Here is a 22244-nt window from a genome sequence, read left to right as displayed (position 1 = left end):
TATATTTCAATAAAGCTGAGTAAAAAAAATTCTTAGGGTTCCTGAGTGGCTCAGTCAGCTAAGTGTCTGACTCTTGATCTCAGCTCAGGTCTTGATCATAGGATTGTTTGAGTTTCAGCCCCGTGTTAGGTGTAGAGCCTACTTAAAAGAAATACTTGGGGTGCCTCGGTGGCTCCGTTGGTTAAGCATCTGCCTTCGGCTCAGGTCATGGGCTCAGGTTATGATCTTGGGGTCCTGGGACTGGCCAGGTGTCGAGCTCCCTGCTCATCGGGGAGTCTGCTTCTGCCCCTTCCCCCAGCTCGTGCACTCTCAATCTCTCAAATGAATAAACAAAATCTTTAAAAAAAAATTCTTATAAGCAGGAGCAGCCTGCTGCAATCCTAATTCCACTGTTAGGCCACACATTTAAACACCCTTACTTCATTCACTGCCAGAAAATCCAGTTTAGGATGATTCAAAAGAAGACGATTTAGAACTTTGCAACAGGTTTTTATTTTTGCTTTATATCTAGTACAGTGTTTGAAACCTAAAGAAATACATTTTCTCTTCAAATTTGGATGTGTATATAAATATTATTTGTCTGGACTCAGCACACTCAATGCCACGGTTTCTTGGCCTATGTCTGCTCTGAAATCATCAAGCTTTGTCTGTCTACCCAGGGGCCCTGAGAACATGGAAAATAGCCAGAGTTTATAGTTCTTAGAAAATTAAAAGCAAATAAATTTGGAAAGAATAAACCAACGAGGAAAAAGTTTCAATTCACCCTCCTGGGGTCTTTAGCTGGGAACCCAAGCTGTTTTTGAAGGACATCCAGTCTGACCTCGGTGGCTGGGACCTCGTATCCACCCCCGACCCCTCCTTAGCTTCTTTAGTGGTCAAAGGCAGTTCCCACAGAAGCTGGCTAAGCGAGACAATATCTGACTCCAGAGTCTGAGGGTTCTGGTAGAGGTGGACTCTTTAATGACATCCTGAGTCAGGAGGTTCTCAGCCAGTCTCAGAACTGAGCTTTGACTTCCTTCACCGGCCCCAGGCCATGGCAGAGCTTTCTCTCCCCAAACCCAGGAGCTGAAGATCTAACCTACACGGGGGAGTAGGGCTAGCGTTAGGAAAGGGGTTTAGGTATATGCTAACCACGGACATCAGCAGTCAGGCTGGCCCAGAAATAGCAAGGTAGGCCCAAACCCACTGGAGACCTTTATGACACACTACAGAAACCTTTTTCCTGGGTGTTCTGGGCCCAAAATTTAATGTTGCCCCCCACACCCAGTTTTGGTTCTGCACATACCCCAGGCCTGATGCAAAATGCCCTCTCAGAGGAAAAATAACAACTTTAATTCACAGACTTGATTGGTATTGACTTCAAATTCTTCCCTTGTCATGGTCTTAAAGTGGGGGTGGGGCTAGGGGGTAGACAGTGGGATGACTGAATCATTTACGAAGGCCTTGGCCAAAGAGCAGCTAGTGCCTACCACAGGGATCCCCGCAGGGCCAAATTCTCAGCTTGTTGGCTTAACAAAAGACTTCAAAAGTTAAGACACAGAAAAAAATACTGGACAAGATTGGTCTAGAATGTGCAATCCTAAACGGCTGTGGAAGAAACCTACTCTGAGCAATTTCTCAGTCTCACACTCACTCACTTCTAGGACAGTCCTACCTAGAAGATGTTGCTACTGGTTATGAGTACTTCCTATGGTTCAGTGCACTGAGCCTCGCACCTTTCCCCAGCCTGCCAGGGAGGCCTCCAGCCAGCCCACCCTCCCTACGGCTCCCTGCCTTCAACTGAAAATCCACAATCTGAGCTCACAGATGAATCTACTGAAGAATCCAAGGTGACGGATACCAAGCTGAGTGAGTCGCAAGGAGAAGAGGAGGGAAGTAGTTAGGCGTTCATCTCCTTCCCTTTTAGTTTGCTAGAAACAAGTAGCTCTAGGGTGTAGAGGGAAACAGGTAGACATGAGAACATGGAAATCCAGTTCACTCTGCCGTCTGGTGTGACTTGAGAGAAACAGAAAAGTGTGCCTGAGAGCCTTCTTTCACTCTTCCTTGACCAAGTACAGTAGCAGCTGTAATCTGTGCAGTTCAGCTCCAAAAAATAGGGCTCCTGGAAAGTGGCTTCCAGGGCAAAGAGTAGAGGAAGTAGATCTAAGGGTCCTAGGTAAGGGGGGGGGGAGAGCAAGCGTCCCCGAAAGCTGAGGTCATCAATGCCTGCTCCTCAGAAGGGGATGACTGAATCATTTACGAAGGCCTTGGCCAAAGAGCAGCTAGTGCCTACCACAGGGATCCCCGCAGGGCCAAATGTCCGCACTGCCCCAAGTAACCAGGCTGGCCAGCTAAAAGTGGAATCCATGCGGCTCTACCAGACGGCGGCAGCCAACGCCAAGGCCAGGCAGTCACCTGGGGACAGCTCAGAATTGAAGGCAGACTTGTAAGACCAGAGACTTGGTTAGTACTACAGAAGATGCTGGGGGTGGGATAACCAGAGGGGCTGGCAATAAAGAATAGGCTGGTACTGTCCCAACAGTCTTTGAACACTTCAGCTAAGAGAAAGGCTCCTTATCCCCTAATCCACACCTAGATACCTCCACCTCCAGCAGAGATCTTATAATGGATACACCAGCCATGTGCCAGCACATGAAGATTCCAAAAACATGTCTTTTCAGGCTATTCCAGACAACAGGCTGCGGAGCCTACATCACCCCTACAACATCCATTCAGGAATCTACTGGAAAGCAGCCTTTGACCTCACTGAGGCCAGGGTCTGAAGTCCAGATGGGGGCTGCCCATTAAGAGTGGCTGTCAAGGCTGGGCTACAGAAAAAATGTTTTGCTTTCCAAGAGGACCAAAGGAGAGGAGGAGACACTGAAGATGATGTTACTGCCCCTGTGGGCTGGAAGAACCCCACCTGCTGACTGAAAGAGGGGTAGAAGGAAATAATGGGAAAATATGGTCTGAGGAAGACACCAAAGGAAAGCTCCTAGAGGCCACCTTATCTGATGAGAAATCTGTCCTCATGTTGCACCCTGGGAGACTTCAGCCTTTCAAGTCCTTGGAGAAAACTGGCTCCCAGCAGCAGCCAGACGATCAAAAAAGAGTCTTCCATCTGGTATAGGCCCCAGATCTGAAGTGCAAGATTTTAGAGTAGTTGGGAAAAGCAGGGTGTGTATGTCTCTCAATAAAAATCTGGCCCCAATGACAGGGACTCAACTATTGCTTGAGATGTACAAAATAGGTCCTACTAAAGTGCTTTGCCCTTTGGATAAGGATGGGGGGTGGGGGCAGGTGGCTTTTCTAACTGTAGGGGAAAAGTTTTGTAATGGAGTCAGTGGGCCAAGTGACAGAGGTCCAGCCCCTTGCCTCCTTGTGGGCTGGTAGTTGTCATTCATTCCTAAGCTGAAGAATAGCATCTGACACACAAGGTCAGGGTACTAAGGTCTGACATACTAAGGTGGCACAGCATTGGTGTGACTTTTCGGTGATAACTGCAAGCCCCACACCACCTTCTTCAGCAAATGGTTCTGGAGTTGGATCTCAACACTAGGAGAGGGCAAAGTCAAGACCAATGGCCGACAGTGAGCACCTGAACTTTAGATCTGTAAGCAGAGGGGTAGGGATTTCACCTGAGCCAGAAGGGGTGTGCAGGAATGGGAGTAAGTGGCACTGTCTCTGGGGAAGGGCAACTACAGCTCGGCGCAGGCACGTGACTGACCACAGTGGGGAAGCAGGGGCAAGGCAAACTGTGCCCACAGCTCCACAGTTGGTCTACACTTAGCCAGCAACTTTCTCCACTCCTCTCCCCAACAACTGGGCTTTACTGTCATGTAATCCACCGAAGCGTAGGCAAGCCACTGAGGCATCACACTAGCTTTACTCAAAGAGAAAAGGCATTAGGATTATAACTGTCACAGGGAAGGGAAAAACCCAAACCAGGTCCAAGGATCCCAAACAGGAAAGATACCAGTAAGTCTCACAAAGTCCCGAGGCTGCTAAGTTTCTATGATCACTGGAGAGGCAGGCAAGTGTGATACCTTATGTGGCCAGGGCTTTGAGACTGAATCTGAGAAGGTAGACTGCTTTTTGGGTTTCCTGATATAAGCAGGATGCTTAGCAATAAGGACTAGAGTGGTAGACTTCTCCAGGCCCTGGGGCCATCCTTGCTCCCTTCGGGTACTGGGATAATCAGACCGGGCTGACCTGCTAAATAAAGGTTCCAGAGCTAAGGGTTGGTCCCAGGTGGTGGCCCAGAACCTAAGTAGAGAGGAACAGGACCAAGCTCAGGCTCCCTGAGCGAGGCAGCTTCCCCCTCTCTTTTTGGTCTTCCTCACAGTATCCTACTTACAGAAATTACAGACAGTTCTTCCTCTTGAGACCAATTAAGATTGACCTACCTAATATATAGAATATAAAAAAATACAGAACTTTTTGACATTCTCTCCTTTGGAAGTAAAATATACATGATCCAACTATGGAAGAGGAAGAGGAAGAGGAAGAGGAAGAAGAAAGGCCGAAGGCAGGGATCCCTGGCTATCCCAATACATGACACTCTCGCTCCACCTCCTCTGCAACTTATGGGTCACCAGAGCAAGGGCTTTCTCCTCAGGAGAGAGGAGGACCATCGCCCCCTGTCTCGTGCTTCGGAGAAAATACAGCTACCTCAGAGGTTCATTCAACTCCGAGGGGAATTTTCAAGTAAACAAATGAAGTTGGGTCGCACCATTGGAAGGTGGGTAGGAAACATGGGATCAGTAGCGACACATGAGAAGCCCCATCTGAAGGCCTGTGCTCCTCCCCTCCACTCCCACTGGTGTACTTGCCCCTGGAGGGAAGGAGATCTCCCAAACTAAAGAGGTCTGGGAAGGGGTTAGAGGGAGGAAGGAGCCTTTGTCTCATGGTGACCTCCCTCTCAGCCTCTAGTCCCAGACCATGCTGGTAGCTGGGATTCCTAAAACCAGGAACTCATGGCTCTTGGAAAGAGCCATCTTAATACAAGAAAAATGTGCAAAAGAAAAAAAAAATTAAATAACTCAATCCAAGCATACAAGATTAATATTCTGTCAGAGCAAGAACACTTTGTTTTGAATTTCTCCCCTCCCCTCCCACCCCCCACCTCTGGAATATTCCATCTGCTCAAGTACCCAAGATAAGAGTTACACAGATCAGGGCAGAGAACTGGGAAGGATGAAGGAAGATAAAAGGGAAGGAAGTCACCACTAAAGAAAAAAAAAAAAATTAAAAAGGTGCAAAATTGATTACCTCAGTCCTCCTTTGTCTACCCCTGGGCTCCTGGGTTAAAGACATATGTGCAGCCAAAATATAGTGTAAGGAAGAAAAACCCAACACGTCCCCTTCTTGTCACAAAACCCAAATGTGAGCCTCAGATGGTTCTGTCTGTCCAGAGGGTGCTCCCTCCAGGGAAGGGGGCGGAGCAGGTCAAGAGCACAGTTTCCAGGGCAGCAGAGGTGCGTGGTGGCTGACGATGGGGGGGCTGGTTTCCCGCCCACCAGAGGGCTGCTTTTCCGCTGGTTGGTGGTGCTTCCCATCCCCTCCCCTCCCCGGAGGCAGACATTATAGCTGGAAGCCCTCCATGGGGGCCTCAGGCTGCTGGAAGATGAACTGCTGTTGTGTCTCATCCACTTGGGGAGCCAGGCTGCTATCATCATCTTCTACACCGAAGTAGTGCTCAATGAGGTCGAAGGCCTTCTGGTAGATTTCCTGGTTCTCATGGCTCTGGAGGAACTCAATTTTATCCAAGCCTATGTGGCAGAAAGGAAGAGGGGACAAGAGTAAAATGTGACTGCTCTTCTATGGGGCCATGAAACATTTACCTGTTTTTCCTTCCCTGAGGTATGTTAGTGTTTACCAACGTAAGTAATAAGATCAGATCTCTCTTGGACCCGAAAAAGACCAAAATGTCAGTTGTAAGTCAGAAGTTCTAGCTCTGATTCTGCTTTTAACTACCTGTGTGGCCTGGCAAATCATTAGCTTCTCTGAAGCTCGATGAGTGATGAGCACTCTTACTGGAACTTGCTAGAAACTGAGCTGAAAACATATACCTTCCAGTGCCTGTTTCTCTCATCGATTCTGGAGCTCTGTTTTTGCATCTGTGCCATGCCTACTTACTGGGCAGAGCCTATCAAAAAGAGAAGTGGATCTATTGCGCCTCAGAGGGAGAAGGAAATGATGGGATAAAACCTTCTTCAATGATGACCCCCAAATCCCACAGCCTCACATATAGACTACTCAGGGGGCCCACAGTCCCTGGGTCCTGACCTGGAACTTCTCTAAGGCAGAGGTGAGGCTGGAGACAGGACACATACCATAGGCTTCCTCGATGAGGCCACAGTAGGGGTTGACCCCTGAGCCACTGCGCTTGCCCTCTTGCTCTCCAAGCCGAAGGATGTTCTCTAACCCATTGAGGGCCACCTGCACAATCTTCGAATCCATCACGGTCAACAAGTCGCACAGGGGTTTGATGCAGCCCAGTGAGACCAGGTACCTAGGGGCAGAGAACAAGGTTAAGTTCTAAATTAACACAGGGCAAGAGAGGTGCTAGGCAGGTGCTGTAGGGCCTGTGGGTCTCCCTCATACATGTCAACACTTGCAGCAACCCCCTCTTGCTGAGCCTTCATAACCACTTCTTTATCTCAGTCTCTCCACTCTTCCAACGCTCTGGGTCTCGTTCATTTCCATGGGGAAGGCTGCCACAGATTCCTCCTCATCTCTACTGTCCCCTTGCTGTAATGTTACCACTCTGAACACATCACTTCTCTGCTTAAAATGTTCAGTCCAAGCTCTACAGGCCTGACAAAACAGACCCTCTATACAATCAGGTTCCTACCCTCCTTTTTAGCATCATCGCCTATCATTCCCTTCCAAGGACAGAACATTCCAGTTAAACAAGTAAACATTTCCAGGTTTCTGATTTTTGTACCTTTACTTATGCTTTCTCCTGTCCAAAAGGGCTTTTACAACCCTGAATACTTCAAAGCTTAACTCAATGGCTACCCCTTTTCTCCTAAGGCTTTAAGTATGTTGAATATATTCCTACTCCTCTTCTGGGGCCACAAGCTGAGGGCAAAACACTTGTTCAGTTCCCATCACTCCGACTCATGCTGATGATGCAAACTAAAATCAAAGCACACACATGCACGCACACACACACGCGCGCACACACACACACACACACACTCACACAGGCTTTCTGTTTGCTTCTCCCAAGTGTCACCCCCCCAAAAATGATTTCCCAAAGAAGCTGCTGTGAATGAATCACAGCATGGTTTTCCTTCATTTGTATGGATAATTGAGAATTATATAGATTTAAATTCTCTGGAAGGCAGAAAGTAGGGGAGAGAGATGGATGTCTGTGTCCTAGAGGTTTCTATTTTCTAGGAAGAAAAGAGGTACATGCTTTAGAGGAATCTATTCCAGATTCCAATGCCAATCTAGCAGCTTACAGTTAAACCTGGTGCTGTTGGACTGGGGCAGACCTAGCCCAGGAAAAGCAGTTTAGTGGGTACTGCAGACCATGAACCAAGGAGGAGAGTACACATATCACTCAAGACAATGAAAAACGAATGGATACCTGATCTGCTCAGGGGTTCCTCCTGATGTGGCATTGGTGATGGCCCAGGCTGCCTCTTTCCTTGTACGGAACTCTGCTTTCTGAAGGATTTCAATCAACACAGGGAAGATATTTGCATCTATGACAGCCTGAGGGAGGATGGGGGTGGGGCGACACACAGAGAAAGTCACTTTAAGAAGAGTCAGCAAATCTAGCCTACAAAATCAGCTAAGATTCAGATGTCTTCCTCTTCCTGGGAGTCCTCTGTTCTTCCCAGAGAAGTAAGAGGCTACAGAGGAACCTGGCTTCTTACAAAGAATCTTCAACAGCACACACTGACTGCAATTTCTAAAGGGAAACAAATTCTTTCTTCTAGAAGCAAATATCCCACCACCTCTCATGTTCCCTTGCCTTCCCACCTACTCCTGCCAGCCCCCTTCCCTCTGCTTGTTTTACCTGTATTTGAGCCCTGTTGCCAGCAGTGATATTTGAAATGGTCCAGCAAGCTTCCTTCCGGATTGACTCCTTGGGGCTGCTCAGCAAGTGGAGGAGGCAAGGGAGGGCTGAACAGTTAAGAATGACCTAGAACACCAAAAGCACAGGCAACAAAAGAAAAATTAGGTACTTAATCAAATTAAAAACTTAATCGAAATTAAAAACTTTTGTGCATCAAAAGATACCATTAACAGAGTGAACAGGCAAACTACAGAATGGGAGAAAATATATGCAAATTGTGTATCTGATAAGGATTAATATCCAGAATAAAGAACTCTTACAACTAATGACAAAAAAACTGAAGAACCCACTTTAAAAAATGGTGAAAGGATCTGAACAGACATTTCTGCAAAGAAGAGATACAGATGGCCAATAAGCATATGAAAAGACGCCAAACATCGCTAATCATTAGGGAAATGCAAATCAAAACTGCAATAAGGGGGCACTTGGCTGGCTGAGTTGGTATAGCATCCGACTCCATCTCAGGGTTGTGAGTTCAAGCCCCACATTGGGTATGGAGCCTACTTAAAAAACAACACAAAACAAAAAACCCAAGCAACTGCAATAAGATACCATTTCACACTTAGTAGGATGGACGGCTATTATCAAAAAACCCAGACAATACAACTGTTGGTAAGGATGTGGAGAAATTGAAACCTAGTACATTGCTGGTGGGGATAGAAAATGGTGCAGCCACTGTGCAAAACAGCCGGTGGTCCCTCAAAATCTTAAACACAAAATCAGCATATGACCACTTCTGGGTATGTACCTAAAAGAACTGAAAGCAGGGACTCAGATACTTGTACGCCACTGTTCAATGCAATAGCCAAAAGGTGAAAACAACCCAAGTACCCATCAACAAATGGATAAACAAAATGGGATATATGCACAATGGACTACTATGCAGCCATAAAAAGGAAAGAAGGCAGGTTACACGCTACATACGAACCTTGAAAAATTAGGCTAAGTGTAATTAGCTGACACAAAAGGACAACTATATATAGTTCCACTTATATGAGGGACCTAGAGTAATCAACTCCTAAGAGATAAAATGTGTTGTGATGGCTACCAGGGACTGAGGCCCAGGGAAGGGGAAATGGGGAGTTATCATTTAACGGGCACAGAGAATCAGTTTAGGATGATGAAACGCTGTGGGGATGGGTGGTGATGACAATTAAGTAACAATGTGAATGGAATGAATGCCACTGAAGGGTACACTGAATGGTAAAAGCAGTACATGTTATGTTATGAAAATTCACAAATATATGCGTGCGCGCGCGCGCACACACACACACACACACACACACAATGACCTAGGAAATGAGTGTGGGTTTGAGTGAGATTGCTCACCTCTTAGAAATTTGTCAAGAATCCCACAGAATTATGCCAACTACTCAAGACCAAAAGAATACTCTGATCTCTAGCGTTTGAACAAAGGAACCCTTCATACTGTGCCCTCATCGGAGGTGTTATTAACATGAGGAAGTGTCTTTAAGATTCTAAGGGTGTAGGAAGTAGGGGTAAGGTTCCACAGCTTTGTGTCTCAAGGGGACCATGACTCAAAAACTTAAGAATTACCCTACACTGTCCCAGGTCGTCAGTCTATTCCCTTTAGTTTTCCTTCAAAAGCACCCAATGGACAATGATTTGCTTCCAACTTATAGAAGAAATTAAGGCAATCAAGTTGATCGTACAGGAAGTGGCAAATTTGGAATTTCTGATCCACACCCATGCTTTGTCTCCTAGACCATGCTACCCCCCAGAAGAACCCAAGTTGATCGTACAAGAAGTGGTAAATTTGGAATTTCTGACCCACGCCCATGCTTTGTCTCCTGGACCATGCTACCCCCCAGAAGAACCCAAACCCTTGGTTAGGGCTTTTTTCCCTAAACAGCTCCCTCCTTACCTGGGTTTGGATGTCATCCCCGGTGACGATGTTACCCACTGCTCTCAGGGCAGGAGAGGCCACTTTGTAGTCATTGTGCCTACAGAGGAGGGAGACCTGATCAGCACAGGACCAGCAGCACTGTCTCGGCTCCAGAGCTCTGCACAGAGCAGCAGACTGCTTACTGCAGTCCTTTAGTTGGAGCATGGAGAACTTTAGGGAATCTTTCTAACCAGACACTCACATTAGAAGCTCTACCAATCTTCGGCAGACTCCAGAGTCTATTACTGCCTGGATCTTTTCGTTGGGGCCATCAGACAGATAAGAAAGGGCCCAGCAAGCATCTGCCAGCAAGTCTGAGTCACTGCTGAAGAGAAGGCGAGAGAGCACAGGCAAACAAGGGGAGACCTGTTGGAAGCAGAGTGAGAGGGACTCGTGAAGGGACAGGGCTACATCAGCTCTACGACTAAGCCAAACACTGCTGTCTCCTCCTCTACAAGTAATTCTAAGCCCTAGAGATTTCTGCTACATTAAACCATCAGGACTACCCTTTTCACTTTGCTATCCAAGGCACACAAGATCACCTACCTCACTGACAGTATCAAACTGCCTGCATATGAAGAAAACTGCTTTCACTCAGGAACTGCGTAAGAAGCTTGCTTACCTTTGCAAACTCTGGGGGTGGGTTCTTTCCTCGGCAGAGGTTTGACAGGGCCCAGACTGCATTCCGTGTCATTGTCAGTCGTGTGGACTTGGTAAGGAGTCTGAAGGAAACAGCAAAGCCAGATAGATCCTGAGCAATGATGCCCTGGGCATAGGGTTGTCACCTACAAACCCCAGGAGCAAATCCAATCAGACCCTTAAGACTCTAGCAGCATCACCGTGTCTTTCTACCCACAGACCTAAGTTAACTGAGCTTGTCTGGGCCAGGAGACTGACCTACATCTTCACAGAGGATTAGGACCGGCTGTGGCTAGTTAAGACCACAGCTAGTAAGGACATACAAAGGGCTGGACTTTGAGTAAGCCTGCAAACCTTTTAAGATAGGAGCAAAGGACATACTATGCTCCTAACTCTAGCCACAAGATCTAAACAAGGAGTACTGTTCTCTTTGGAAATCAAAGCTGAAGGTCTAGTGTGAGGTAAGCAATGATTTTCTGTGAAGGGCCCAAGAAAGAATTATAGTGGTAGTCTAGGAGACTATGGTCTCCAAAGTACAGCTCATCCATCTATTTTGATTTAGATGAAGCTCTATTTGAAAAGTACAGGAGGGAGGGATTGGTGAAGGATCCCCACATCCCTTCATGAGGTCTTTAATCTGTGGTTTACAACATAGCTCTCCAATGTACCTATGTGCATAAAATAGCAAATCAATGCATTCCATAGAGAAGGTTGGATTTTTCCAGATGGGCTAGTCTTTTTTTTTTTTTTTTTTAAAGATTTTATTTATTCATTCGACAGAGAGAGAGACAGCCAGCGAGACAGGGAACACAAGCAAGGGGAGTGGGAGAGGAAGAAGCAGGCTCCCAGTGGAAGAGCCTGATGTGGGGCTCGATCCCAGAATGCCAGGATCATGCCCTGAGCCGAAGGCAGACGCTTAACGACTGAGCCACCCAGGCGCCCCTCCAGATGGGCTAGTCTTGCCTCTCTCTCCTGGCTCCACAACGAGGCAGGTATGACCAACATGAGAATCTATAGTGCCATGAAGTAAGGAAACCGAAGATCCTCCCTGGCACAGACCAGTGGCACAATCTTCTTACTCTCAAAAGATATCTGTTACTTTGGCAATCAACATACTTTTAGTATTTCTGCACTTACTCAACATCTTAAGTTAAGCTGCCCCCAAAAGATGTGCCACATGGCTGCCTTACAGATGCCCCAGGTGCAGATGATAGTAATTACTCACGTTAACAAAGGATTAAGGATGGAACAGTTCAAGACGTAATCTCGGCAAACGGAGCTGTCTCCAGCTATGTTTCCCAGTGCCCAGACTGCCTGAAAAGGGGATGATGGAACCGTCACTCACAGACTCTAGTGGTGGCTGTCAATATTTTATACCAGAGTAAGTACCCCCAGTAACTTGGACAAAACCCATATCAAGGCCCGAGATCCTGAACAGGAGCAGGCGCCCTCCTTATTGAGCAGTTGCTCTATGAGGGCCTTTCCTCTGAGAGTTCCTCATTTAGTGGGGGTGACATCTGTACCGCAGCCAAAGAAGCCAAACCCAGACCTCCCTATGCCCACTCCTCAGAAACAGAGAAAGTGATTGGAAAGTTTCATTCTTGCAGCCTCACAGGGGCTACCCTGTATGTAGTAACGGAGGAAAAAATCTAGGCACCACTTTCCACTTTCTATCCGATCAGTAAAAATCCAGTGGAAGAAATTCAAGTTGTGTCTTAATCTCTATGATCTGCAGGTATTCAGAAATGTGTACTGTGGTGTCTTTTTTCCAATACCACCTCTGATGCCAAATGTGGCGCGTTTTTTCTACACCAGCAATCAATTCTCCAACACCAACTGTGTGTCCAACAATTCAATTCAATTTTGACACTAACTCTTAGAGTTAGCACAGACCCTACAAGTTAAGGGCTCAGGCCCACAAGACTGCCCCCACTTTAGATACCACCTGCAATTCCCAGGTGCCACCATACTTCTTGACCAAAGGGCTATAAATTCAAAAGTTCCCATAATCCCCTCCTCAGGTTCAATAATTCACTAGAATGATTCACAGAACTCAGGGAAACACTTTGCTTACATTTACTAGCTTACTGTAATGGATACAACTCAGGAAGAGCTAAAGGACATGAGATGCACAGGGCAAGGTATGGGGTGAGCAGACAGGGTGGGACCAAACTTCCATGCCCTCTCTAGGGCACCGCATCAATGTGCTCACCAACCCAGAAGTTCTTTGGGGAGATTGGGGTGGAGGGATGGGAAGAGCTGGGGGTTCTGATGACCACCCTCCTCATCTTGAGGCTACCCCAATCATCTCATTAGGTGTGTTCCATTATAAATAACAAAAGACACTCTTATCACTCAGGAAATGCCAAGGTTTTTAGTTTTTAGGAACTGGGCACAAAGACCAAATATATTTTTTTATTCTAATACAGGTTCCATCAAGAATTAAGCCAAATGTGAGCATTACCTGTTCCTGTACATCCTCAAAGTCCGAGTTAAGCAGCTCTATAAAAATGGGGACTGCCCCTGCTTCAATGACAATCTTGGTCTGCTGAGAGGTTCCAGAGGCAATGTTCGTTAGAGCCCAGGCAGCTTCAAACTGAAAGTAAGATTAAGCCATGGCTGAGAGGTCATTCCAGGCAGAGCAGCCAAGCCTACAACTAGTTGAGATCAGTTAGCCTCCTGCCCGACTAAAAAACTAAAACATAAGCCTCATCGTCTTCCCCTTTATTTTTATTTTATCTTACTATATTTAAGTAGGCTCCATGCCCAGCACGGAGCCCCCAACGTGGGGCATGAACTCACAACCCTGAGATCAACAGCTGAGCTGGGACCAAGTGTTGGACCCTCAACTGACTGAGCCACCCAGGAACCTCCTCCTCTTCCCCTTTAAATGACAGAAAGCAGGGGCACCTGGCTGGCGCAGTCAGGGGAGCATGCAACTCTTGATCTCGGGGTTGTTGAGTTCAAGCCCCATGTTGGGTGCAGTGATTAGTTACAAATAAAATCTTTATATTAAAAAACTGACAAAAAGTGGTGTGGACAGTGATGTAACACAATGGGAGGATGGACCCAGGCTTCAGTGGTCCCAGGTCTAGTTCTGTACTAGCACAGCACCCGAGTCCTTTGGTAAGTCGCTTTATTTCCTGAGTCTCACATTCTTCATCTCTGAAACCAGGATCAGAGTGACATGTATCTCTCAAAGTCCCTTTCAGCTGAGTTTCTGGCTAGGTTCTGATGGATGGACTCATTACATATTTCTGAAAAGACAGATGCAGAGAGGCTAAATGATTTGCCTCAGGTCACATAGGTAATTAAAAGTGGACTAGAACCTTTGATATATGTATGTATTTTTAAGTAAACTCTACTCCCAATGTGGGGCTCAAACTCATGACCCCAAGATCAAGAGTTGCACGCTCTACTGACTGAGCCAGTTAGGTGCCCCTAGAACCTTTGATTTATAACTGAATAATCAATCTGTCATATTAATGTATCTTTCTTTCTTTTTTTTTAAAGACTTATTTATTTGAGAGAGAGCCAGAGCATACGAATGAGCACTGGGGTGTGTGGGGGGGAGACAGTGACAGAGAGAGAGTCTTAAGCAGACTTCATGCTGAGCATGGAGCCCAACCTGGGGCTCGACCGCATGACCCTGAGATCATGACCTGAGCCAAAGCCAAGAGTCAGATGCTTAACCGACTGCCACCCAAACACCTCTCTGGTATCTTTCCATTCAGACTGTTTTAGGGAAGAAATTTTGGCTCTCTTATTTGAGACCAAGACCTCTGAGGCATCTCTTAAATACTTCCTCGTATCACTTGTCTATTTCCTGAGAGATGTGTCTATAGAAACAGCCCACAATTTCTTGGGAAAACGGCTTTCATCTGGTACCCTTCTACACCAGGCCTCACCTGTAATGTACAATTCTCATTCCTCTTCAGAAACTCCACAAACCGATCCACCACTCCTGGAGTGTTGATAACTTCATCTATTGGAGGACTAGGCTCTGGAAGAGGGAGAAAGGAAGGAAAGGAAAAGTCAGCAGAGGTTTTGGCTGTGCATTCACTGGGGTCAGTCCACCATCCTTCCTAGGTAGTACTGACTGTCCTTATGATATTCTCAAACTCCTTTTTGGTGAGGTAGTTTTCACAATTGGTAGTCTTTGAAATGTGTGATACAGTTGAAATGCTAGAGACAAGCAATCCTAAATTAAGTATACTCACCTTCGACTTCCTGAAACTTAATTCCCGAAGTAAGGAATTAAGGAAGAGAAGAAAGCCCTAGAGATGGGGAACCCTCATCTAAATATTTCCCTTCTAAAAAGAGCATTTTTTTCTTGGGAGGACTGCTTCATATACTGAGACAAGAAGTACTTCTATCAGGGGCGCCTGGGTGGCACAGCGGTTAACGGCTCAGGGCGTGATCCCGGCGTTATGGGATCGAGCCCCACATCAGGCTTCTCTGCTGTGAGCCTGCTTCTTCCTCTCCCACTCCCCCTGCTTGTGTTCCCTCTCTCGCTGGCTGTCTCTATCTCTGTTGAATAAATAAATAAAATCTTTAAAAAAAAAAAAAAAAAAAGAAGTACTTCTATCAAACATCAAATTTTTATTGAGTACAGACTATGTGCCAGAAACGGTTCTAGGTACTGAAGATAAAATAATGAACAAAGTCAAAAGTCTCTGCCCTCATAAAGCTTACATCTAACAAGGAGAGACATTCTATTATGTTAATAAGTGTAATGGGAAATAAAGAAGAGGTAGGGCAGGGTAAGAAGATTAAAAGTGCTGAGAGTGGAGGGGACCCGCAATTTTAGATAGGGCATTAGGGCAGGCTTGTTGAGAACCTAGAATATGATCTTAGAAGTGGGGAGTTGGCACAGTTAGTTATCAGCGACCAGAGGATATGAGGCAGAGGGAACAGCCAGTGCAAAGAGAAGAATGTGCCTGACTTGTCCAAGGAATACCAAAGCAGTATGACTAGAGCAGAATGAGTGAAGGGGAGTAGCAGATGAGGTCAATGAGAGGAAACAAGAGGTTAAATCATGCAGGGCCTCCCTGGGGAGGACCAGCCTTTGTACCTTTGGAGAGCAGTTTCCGGAACTTCTGTGTGGTTGCTAACTGCAGGTCAGAATCATCAGAAAAGAGCATCTCCACCATCTCTCGTGTGATCACACTCTCCTAGAATGTAAGACAGATCTAAGACTTTGCAAACCAACACCAGAGCTAGATAGGAGTACGCATTCCTGCTTGGCATTCTGCTTTCTAAAGACTTGAGGGCTAGAGGATGGTATAACAGCAGGCTCAGGAGAAGGTATTTGTTGTTTAATCCATGGCTGCTTTAAGTTGGGACATTTGGATGATTCCTAACCTCTGAGGCAAATGATGGCTTCCCTTAAATATTGCCTCGGGTGTCTCCCTCGCAGATGCAACCCTATTGATTCCTTATGCTGACCAGTTACAAAAGGGCCCATGGAAGAAAGAACTTAGCAAGGTTGTTGGCAAAGCCACTAGATGACGAGAACTGCCCAATTTCTGTTCTGTAGACACCGGTACTTCCCAGGCCTGCCTGAAGCACATGCAAGGGCCTTACCCCAGTTGTAGAGCTCACATAGGAGTCCATGAGGAGACTGTCGAACATGGCGGCTTCTTCATTAATCAGCTCCACATTTCTCCGTTTAAAAAGCTGAAAGAAAAGAGAGTGGTAAAACTACTCACTGTAATGAAGAAAACAAAGAATGATCCAATATTAAATTACGGCAATAACTGAGAAATGCTAGCATAGCTGAGATAACGCCAAGCTTAATATATTGACATGGAAAGATATTCAAGGGCTTTACTATGTTACACCTAATTGTTCACATTTTTTAAGAGAACTTTTTATTTTTATTTATTTATTTTTTAGTAAGCTCTATGCCCAGTGTGGGGCTTGAATTCATGACCCCGAGATTAAGAGTTGCATGTTCTACTGACTGAGCCAGCTAGGTGTCCCTAAGAGAACATTTAAAGATTTCTGTGCCCTTTGTATAAAAGTTGATGCGTATGAAAGGCTTTGAAGGAAAGGAATAATAGTAAAGCAAGAAGGTGGGCAAAAGCAGGTCAGGTGACTACATCTAGACCTGGGCAAGGCACCAGTACGGTGGTGATTCATGGCAGAGCACAGATGATGAGGCATTAATAAAGTCTTAGTCCTAGGGAGACTTAACAAAGAGTGGACTGAAGACACAGAATTAAGGCCGCCAGAATGGCTGATGAACCTCTTAAAGAGCCAGGTCTAACACTGACTATTGGGGTGAAGAAGAGAGAAGGCATCGAGGGGCTAGAACTAGAATGTTATATTGAAGACATAAATGATGTCTAAATTGTTCTTTTTCTTTTTCTTTTTTTAATCACGAGAGAGCATGTGTGAGTGCAAGTTGGGGAAGGAGGGGCAGAGTGAAAGAGAGAATCTTAAGCAGGCTTCACGCCCATGCAGAGCCTGATTGGGGGGTGGGGTAGGAGCTCGAGCTCACAACCCTGAGATCATGACCTGAGCCAAAATCAAGAGTCAGATGCGTAACCGACTAAGCCACCTAGGCGCCCCATAAGTTTTTCTAAATTATGGAAAAGGAGAAAGGGACTGATTCTCTTTTTTCAAAGCTTCCAACATTTCTTTACAATAAAGGAAACTAGATGAGTGGCCCACAGAGCTATGCTATTTTCCTAAAGAGAAAGTGAGAATGAAAGGTGGAGACCAACCACGATGGCAGGACTGTCTTCCTGAGCAGTATGTTCAGGCATACTCAGGTTAACCTACTTGTTGCTCCCGCTTCTGCTTCCGGAGCTGAATGCCCTCTTCCTCTCTTCTTCGTCTCATTTCCTCAGGGTTTAGGGCATTGTTCTTATAGCTCTTCATTCGATAATTGTCTTTCCCGGGGCTCGCCATGGTCTCTAGAAAAAGAGAGATAACAAATACAAAAGCTCTTAAGACAGCATTTCCTTTTCACTGGGCTTCTGTCCCTACCCCGCCTCCCTCCCAACTCCCCTACTCGGGGACAGAAGCTCCTCAAGGAGGCCTGATAATCTCAATAACTTAGCACCTGACATCTCATCTTTAAAACAGGGACATAACTTCCTATTTCATAGAGTTATAAGAAGGATTAAACAGGTTTATACCTGTGAAGTACTACTTAGAACAATACTAGGCCATATGGTAAATGGTCACAGATTATGATCACCTCTATGAAAGAGAGAAAGCTTGACTTGTCCGATAAACTCAAATATATTTAACGAAGCTAGGTGACATACATTACAACACATATAATTCAATGCAATACCATGTTATCTTTAATAACCCATATGCCCACAATCTATTTGTCAAATTAAAAGTTAAACTTTATGCTGTAATATTTGATACATACAAAAAGATGAAACATAACGTTAAGTTACCAAGCAAAAAACACAATGAGCATCTGTAAACCCACCACCAAATCTAAGAACTAGAACATTATCGATACGCCTGAATCTTGTTGTGGGCCCTTACCCGGTCCTGGGCTCCTCCAGCCCCACTCCAACTCCAGCCAAAGGGAAACTGCTATGCTGAATTTCATTCATTTTGAAAAAACGTCTGCCTAGTATCTAAATCTGAATAACCAGTTTATCAGTCATTCAGTAAAAACAGTGTCAACTTTTAAAAAATATTCAAGTATAGTTAACATACAGTGTTATATTAGTTTCAGGTGTACAATATAGCGATTCAACAATAGTACACATTACTCAGTGTTTATCAAGATAAGTGTGCTCTTAATCCCTATCACCTTTTACCCATTCCCCCATCCATCTGCCCTCTGGTAACCACTGGTTTGTTCTCTATAGTTGAGTCTATTTTTTGGTTTGTCTCTTTCTTAAAAAACGGTGCCAATTTTAAAAAGTGTCTAATTTAGCTAGTAACTTAATTACCCACAGGTGATTTTCCTCCACATTTTCAAAGGTTGGGTTTGTACTGTTTCATCAAGGACATTATTTTTTTTTGAAGATCTTTTTAATTTATTCATTTGATAGAGACAGAGAGAGCACGAGCAGGGGGAGAGGCTGAGGGAGAGGGAGAAGCAGGCTCCCAGCTGAGCAGGGAGTCCAATGCAGGGATCCCAGGACCCCAAGATCATGACCTGAGCCAAAGGCAGACACTCAACCGACTGAGCCACGCAGGCAACCCCCCCCCCCCATCAAGGACATTCTGAAGTGAAACTAGCAAAATTTTTTTCCAACAGTGAGTGAGTTAGTGGCAAATACATGGACTACTAGTACAGTCTGGTGCCACTGTCTTGGTTTGTTCTAAGGCACCAGACATTTCACCCATCACTGCTTTCGAACTACTTCTGCAGTACAAACATCAAAATAGTAAAAATGGCAAATCACATCTTTAAAATTTTTCTAGCTATATTGAGATATAACTGATCTATCACATCGTTTAAAGCACACAAAGCGATGATCTACGCATCATACTGCAAGATTACCACATAAGGTTAGCTGACAAATCCATCACCTCAGTTACTGTGTGCGTTGTGTGTATGTGTGTGTGTGTGTGGTGAAAACATTTAAGATCTATTCTCTTACCAACTTTAAGTATATAGTACAGTGCTGTTAACTATAGTCACCATGCTATACATCAGATCCCCAGAACTTACTTTACAACTGAAGTTTGTACTTGTTGACCACCTTCATCCACTCCCCCCACCCCAGACTGGCGACCACCTATCTACAGTTTCTGAGTTTGATCTTTTCAGATTTTTCATATACATGGATTTATATTTGTCTTTCTCTTTTCGACTTATTTCACTTAGCATAATGACCTCAAGATTCACCCATATTGTCACAAATGGCAGAATTCCTTTCTTTTTATAGCCGAATAATAGCCCATTGTTTATATATACATCATGTTTCCTTTATCTATTCATCTGTTGATGGGACACTGAGGTTGTTTTCATGTCTTGGTTCCTGTAAATATTGCTGCAATGACACCAGGGGACAGATATCTCTTTGACATAGTGATTTCATCTCAAGAAAGTGGTATCGATGGGTCATATAGTAGTTATATTTTTAATTTTTTTTGAGGTAGCTCCACACTCTTTTCCATAGTAGCTATACTTATTTACATTATTATTATTTTTTTAATTAAAGTACACTCTACACCCAGTGTGGGGCTTGAACTCACCATCCTGAGAGCAAGAGTTGCAACTCTATTGACTGAGCCAGCCAGGCACCCCTACCCACTTACATTCTTACTAGCAGTGTACAAACCTTCCCTTTGCTCCAGATTCTTGCCAACACTTGTTATCTCTTGGGGTTTTTAAAGTTTTTATTTATTAATTCAGTTAAGTAACCTCTACACCCAAGGTGGAGCTTGAACTCACTACGCCAAGATCAAGAGTTCCATGCTCTTCCAACTGAGCCAGCCAGGCACACCTTAACTCTTGTTTTTTTGATAACAGCCATTCTAATAGGTGTGAGGTGATACCTCACTGTGGTTTTGATTTGCATTTCCTTGATGGCTGGTGATGTTAAGCACCTTTTTTATGTAGCTGTTGGCCACTCATATGTCTGGCTCTGGGAAAAATGTCTATTCAGGTCCTCTGCCCATTTTTTTTTTTAAAGATTTTATTTATTTATGTGACAGAGAGACAGCCAGCGAGAGAGGGAACACAAGCAGGGGCAGTGGGAGAGGAAGAAGCAGGCTCCCAGCGGAGGAGCCTGATGTGGGGCTCGATCCCAGAACACCAGGATCACGCCCTGAGCCGAAGGCAGACGCCCAACGACTGAGCCACCCAGGCGCCCCAGCTCTGCCCATTTTTAATTAGAGTACTTGGGTTCTGTTGTTGTTGAGTTGTATGAGCTCCTTACATATTTTGGATATTAACTCCTTATCAGATACAATAAGAAACATTTTCTCCCATTCTACAGGTTGCGTTTTAATTTTGTTGACTATTTTTTTTTGCTGTATAGCAACTTCTCTTTTTTTTAAAGATTTTTATTTATTCTTTTGACAGAGAGAGAGGGAGCGCACAAGTAGGCAGAGCACAGGCAGAGGGAGAGGGAGAAGCAGACTCCCACTGGGCAGGGAGCCCGATGCGGGGCTCAAGCCCAGGACCCTGGGATCATGACCTGAGCCAAAGGCAGACGCTTAACCGACTGAGCCACCCAGGCGCCCCTGTAACAGCAGCTTTTAAGTTAAGTTCAAGCTTTCTTAGTTTGATGTAGTCCCACTTCTTTATCTTTGCTTTTGTTTTATGTTTTTGGTGTCATATCCAAAAAAATCATTGCCAAGACCTCGATCTTTATTTCCAATGTTTTCTCCTAGGGGTTTTATAGTTTCGGTTCTTACCAATTAAGTCTTTAATCCGTTTTGAGTTGGCAAATAACATCTTAGTCTTCACTTCCCAGGCCCTCTGAAATATTCTGCAGCTCACATTTTGAGAACTGTTAAGGAATGAATTGCTGGGTTGTAGGCAGGTAAATGTTAAACCTGGCCAACTAGCACCATGCTGCCTTCCATTGTGATACCAATTTACGCTATCTTACCAATATACAACAGGTTCCCATTGATATATATGTTATCACTTGGAATTTCCACTTTTGTCAATCTACTGTGTATAAGGTATTTCACTGATAATGATCTGCATATCCCAGATTACTAATGAGGTTAGATTTTATATTTATTAGCCATGTTTCCCCTTCTGTGAAAAATCTATTTGTGTATTTTGAATATTTTTCTATTGAATTATTTGCCCTTTTCTTATTAATCTTTAGTTCTTTAGATATTCTGTTGTTAATCACTTGTGGGTTGTTTTATAAATATCTTCTAGCATTTTGAAGCTTTTCAGTTTTTTCAATTTTTACTTTATGGAGTTCTTTAACAAGAAGTTCTTAGGGCACCTGGGTGGCTCAGTCGTTAAGCGTCTGCCTTGGGCTCAGGGCGTGATCGCAGAGTCCTGGGATCGAGCCCCACATCAGGCTCCTCTGCTGGGAGCCTGCTTCTTCCTCTCCCACTCCCCCTGCCTGTGTTCCCTCTCTTGCTGGCTATCTCTCTCTGTCAAACAAATAAATCTTAAAAAAAAAAAAAAAAAGAAGTTCTTAATATATATATATATATATTATGTAGTTAAAATTTTCTTTTACACTTAACTTTTTCTATGTGTCTTGTTTAATAAGTCCTTTCATGCTCCCCAAATCAGAAAGATAGCTTATGTCTTCTAGAGGTTTTAAAGCTTGCCTTTTACATGCAAATGTTTCATCCACTTGAAATTTTTTTTTTTTAAAGATTTCATTTATTTATTTGACAGAGAGAGAGACAGCCAGCGAGAGAGGGAACACAAGCAGGGGAGTGGGAGAGGAAGTAGTAGGCTCATAGCGGAGGAGCCTGATGTGGGGCTCGATCCCATAACGCCAGGATCACGCTCTGAGCCGAAGGCAGATGCCCAACTGCTGTGCCACCCAGGTGCCCCTCATCTACTTGAAATTTAACTGTGCATATGAGGTAGGGATTCAATTTCATTTTTTTCCCCATGTGGATAAATAACTGTCTTAGCAAGGTTTACTGAACATTTTCCTTTCTCACTATGCCACTCCTGTCATCAAGCAAATCTCCCTCTATGAC

General features: G+C 44.8%; 1 protein-coding gene across 1 annotated transcript in view; it reads right to left on the bottom strand.

Annotated features, from left to right (window-relative positions):
- Positions 1-473: 473 nt before the first annotated feature.
- The window catches only part of KPNA6 (karyopherin subunit alpha 6), a 56061-nt gene continuing 34290 nt past the window's right edge, over positions 474-22244 (bottom strand). The window contains exons 2-14 of the mRNA XM_008694476.2: positions 17409-17542; positions 16206-16298; positions 15694-15793; positions 14528-14622; positions 13084-13215; positions 11845-11933; positions 10603-10702; positions 10183-10346; positions 9960-10038; positions 8015-8140; positions 7580-7707; positions 6315-6493; positions 474-5750 (exon numbers count right to left, since the gene is read on the bottom strand). Coding sequence (XP_008692698.1) covers positions 5563-5750; positions 6315-6493; positions 7580-7707; positions 8015-8140; positions 9960-10038; positions 10183-10346; positions 10603-10702; positions 11845-11933; positions 13084-13215; positions 14528-14622; positions 15694-15793; positions 16206-16298; positions 17409-17542 — 1607 coding nt within the window. The 3' untranslated portion in view covers positions 474-5562. The remainder of the gene's footprint in view (positions 5751-6314; positions 6494-7579; positions 7708-8014; positions 8141-9959; positions 10039-10182; positions 10347-10602; positions 10703-11844; positions 11934-13083; positions 13216-14527; positions 14623-15693; positions 15794-16205; positions 16299-17408; positions 17543-22244) is intronic.

Source organism: Ursus maritimus, unplaced genomic scaffold (genome assembly GCF_017311325.1).
Source record: "Ursus maritimus isolate PB19 unplaced genomic scaffold, ASM1731132v1 scaffold_32, whole genome shotgun sequence".
Classification (NCBI taxonomy): domain Eukaryota; kingdom Metazoa; phylum Chordata; class Mammalia; order Carnivora; family Ursidae; genus Ursus; species Ursus maritimus.
Note: the sequence above shows the minus strand (reverse complement) of the source record. Positions and strands in the feature narration are given on the sequence as shown.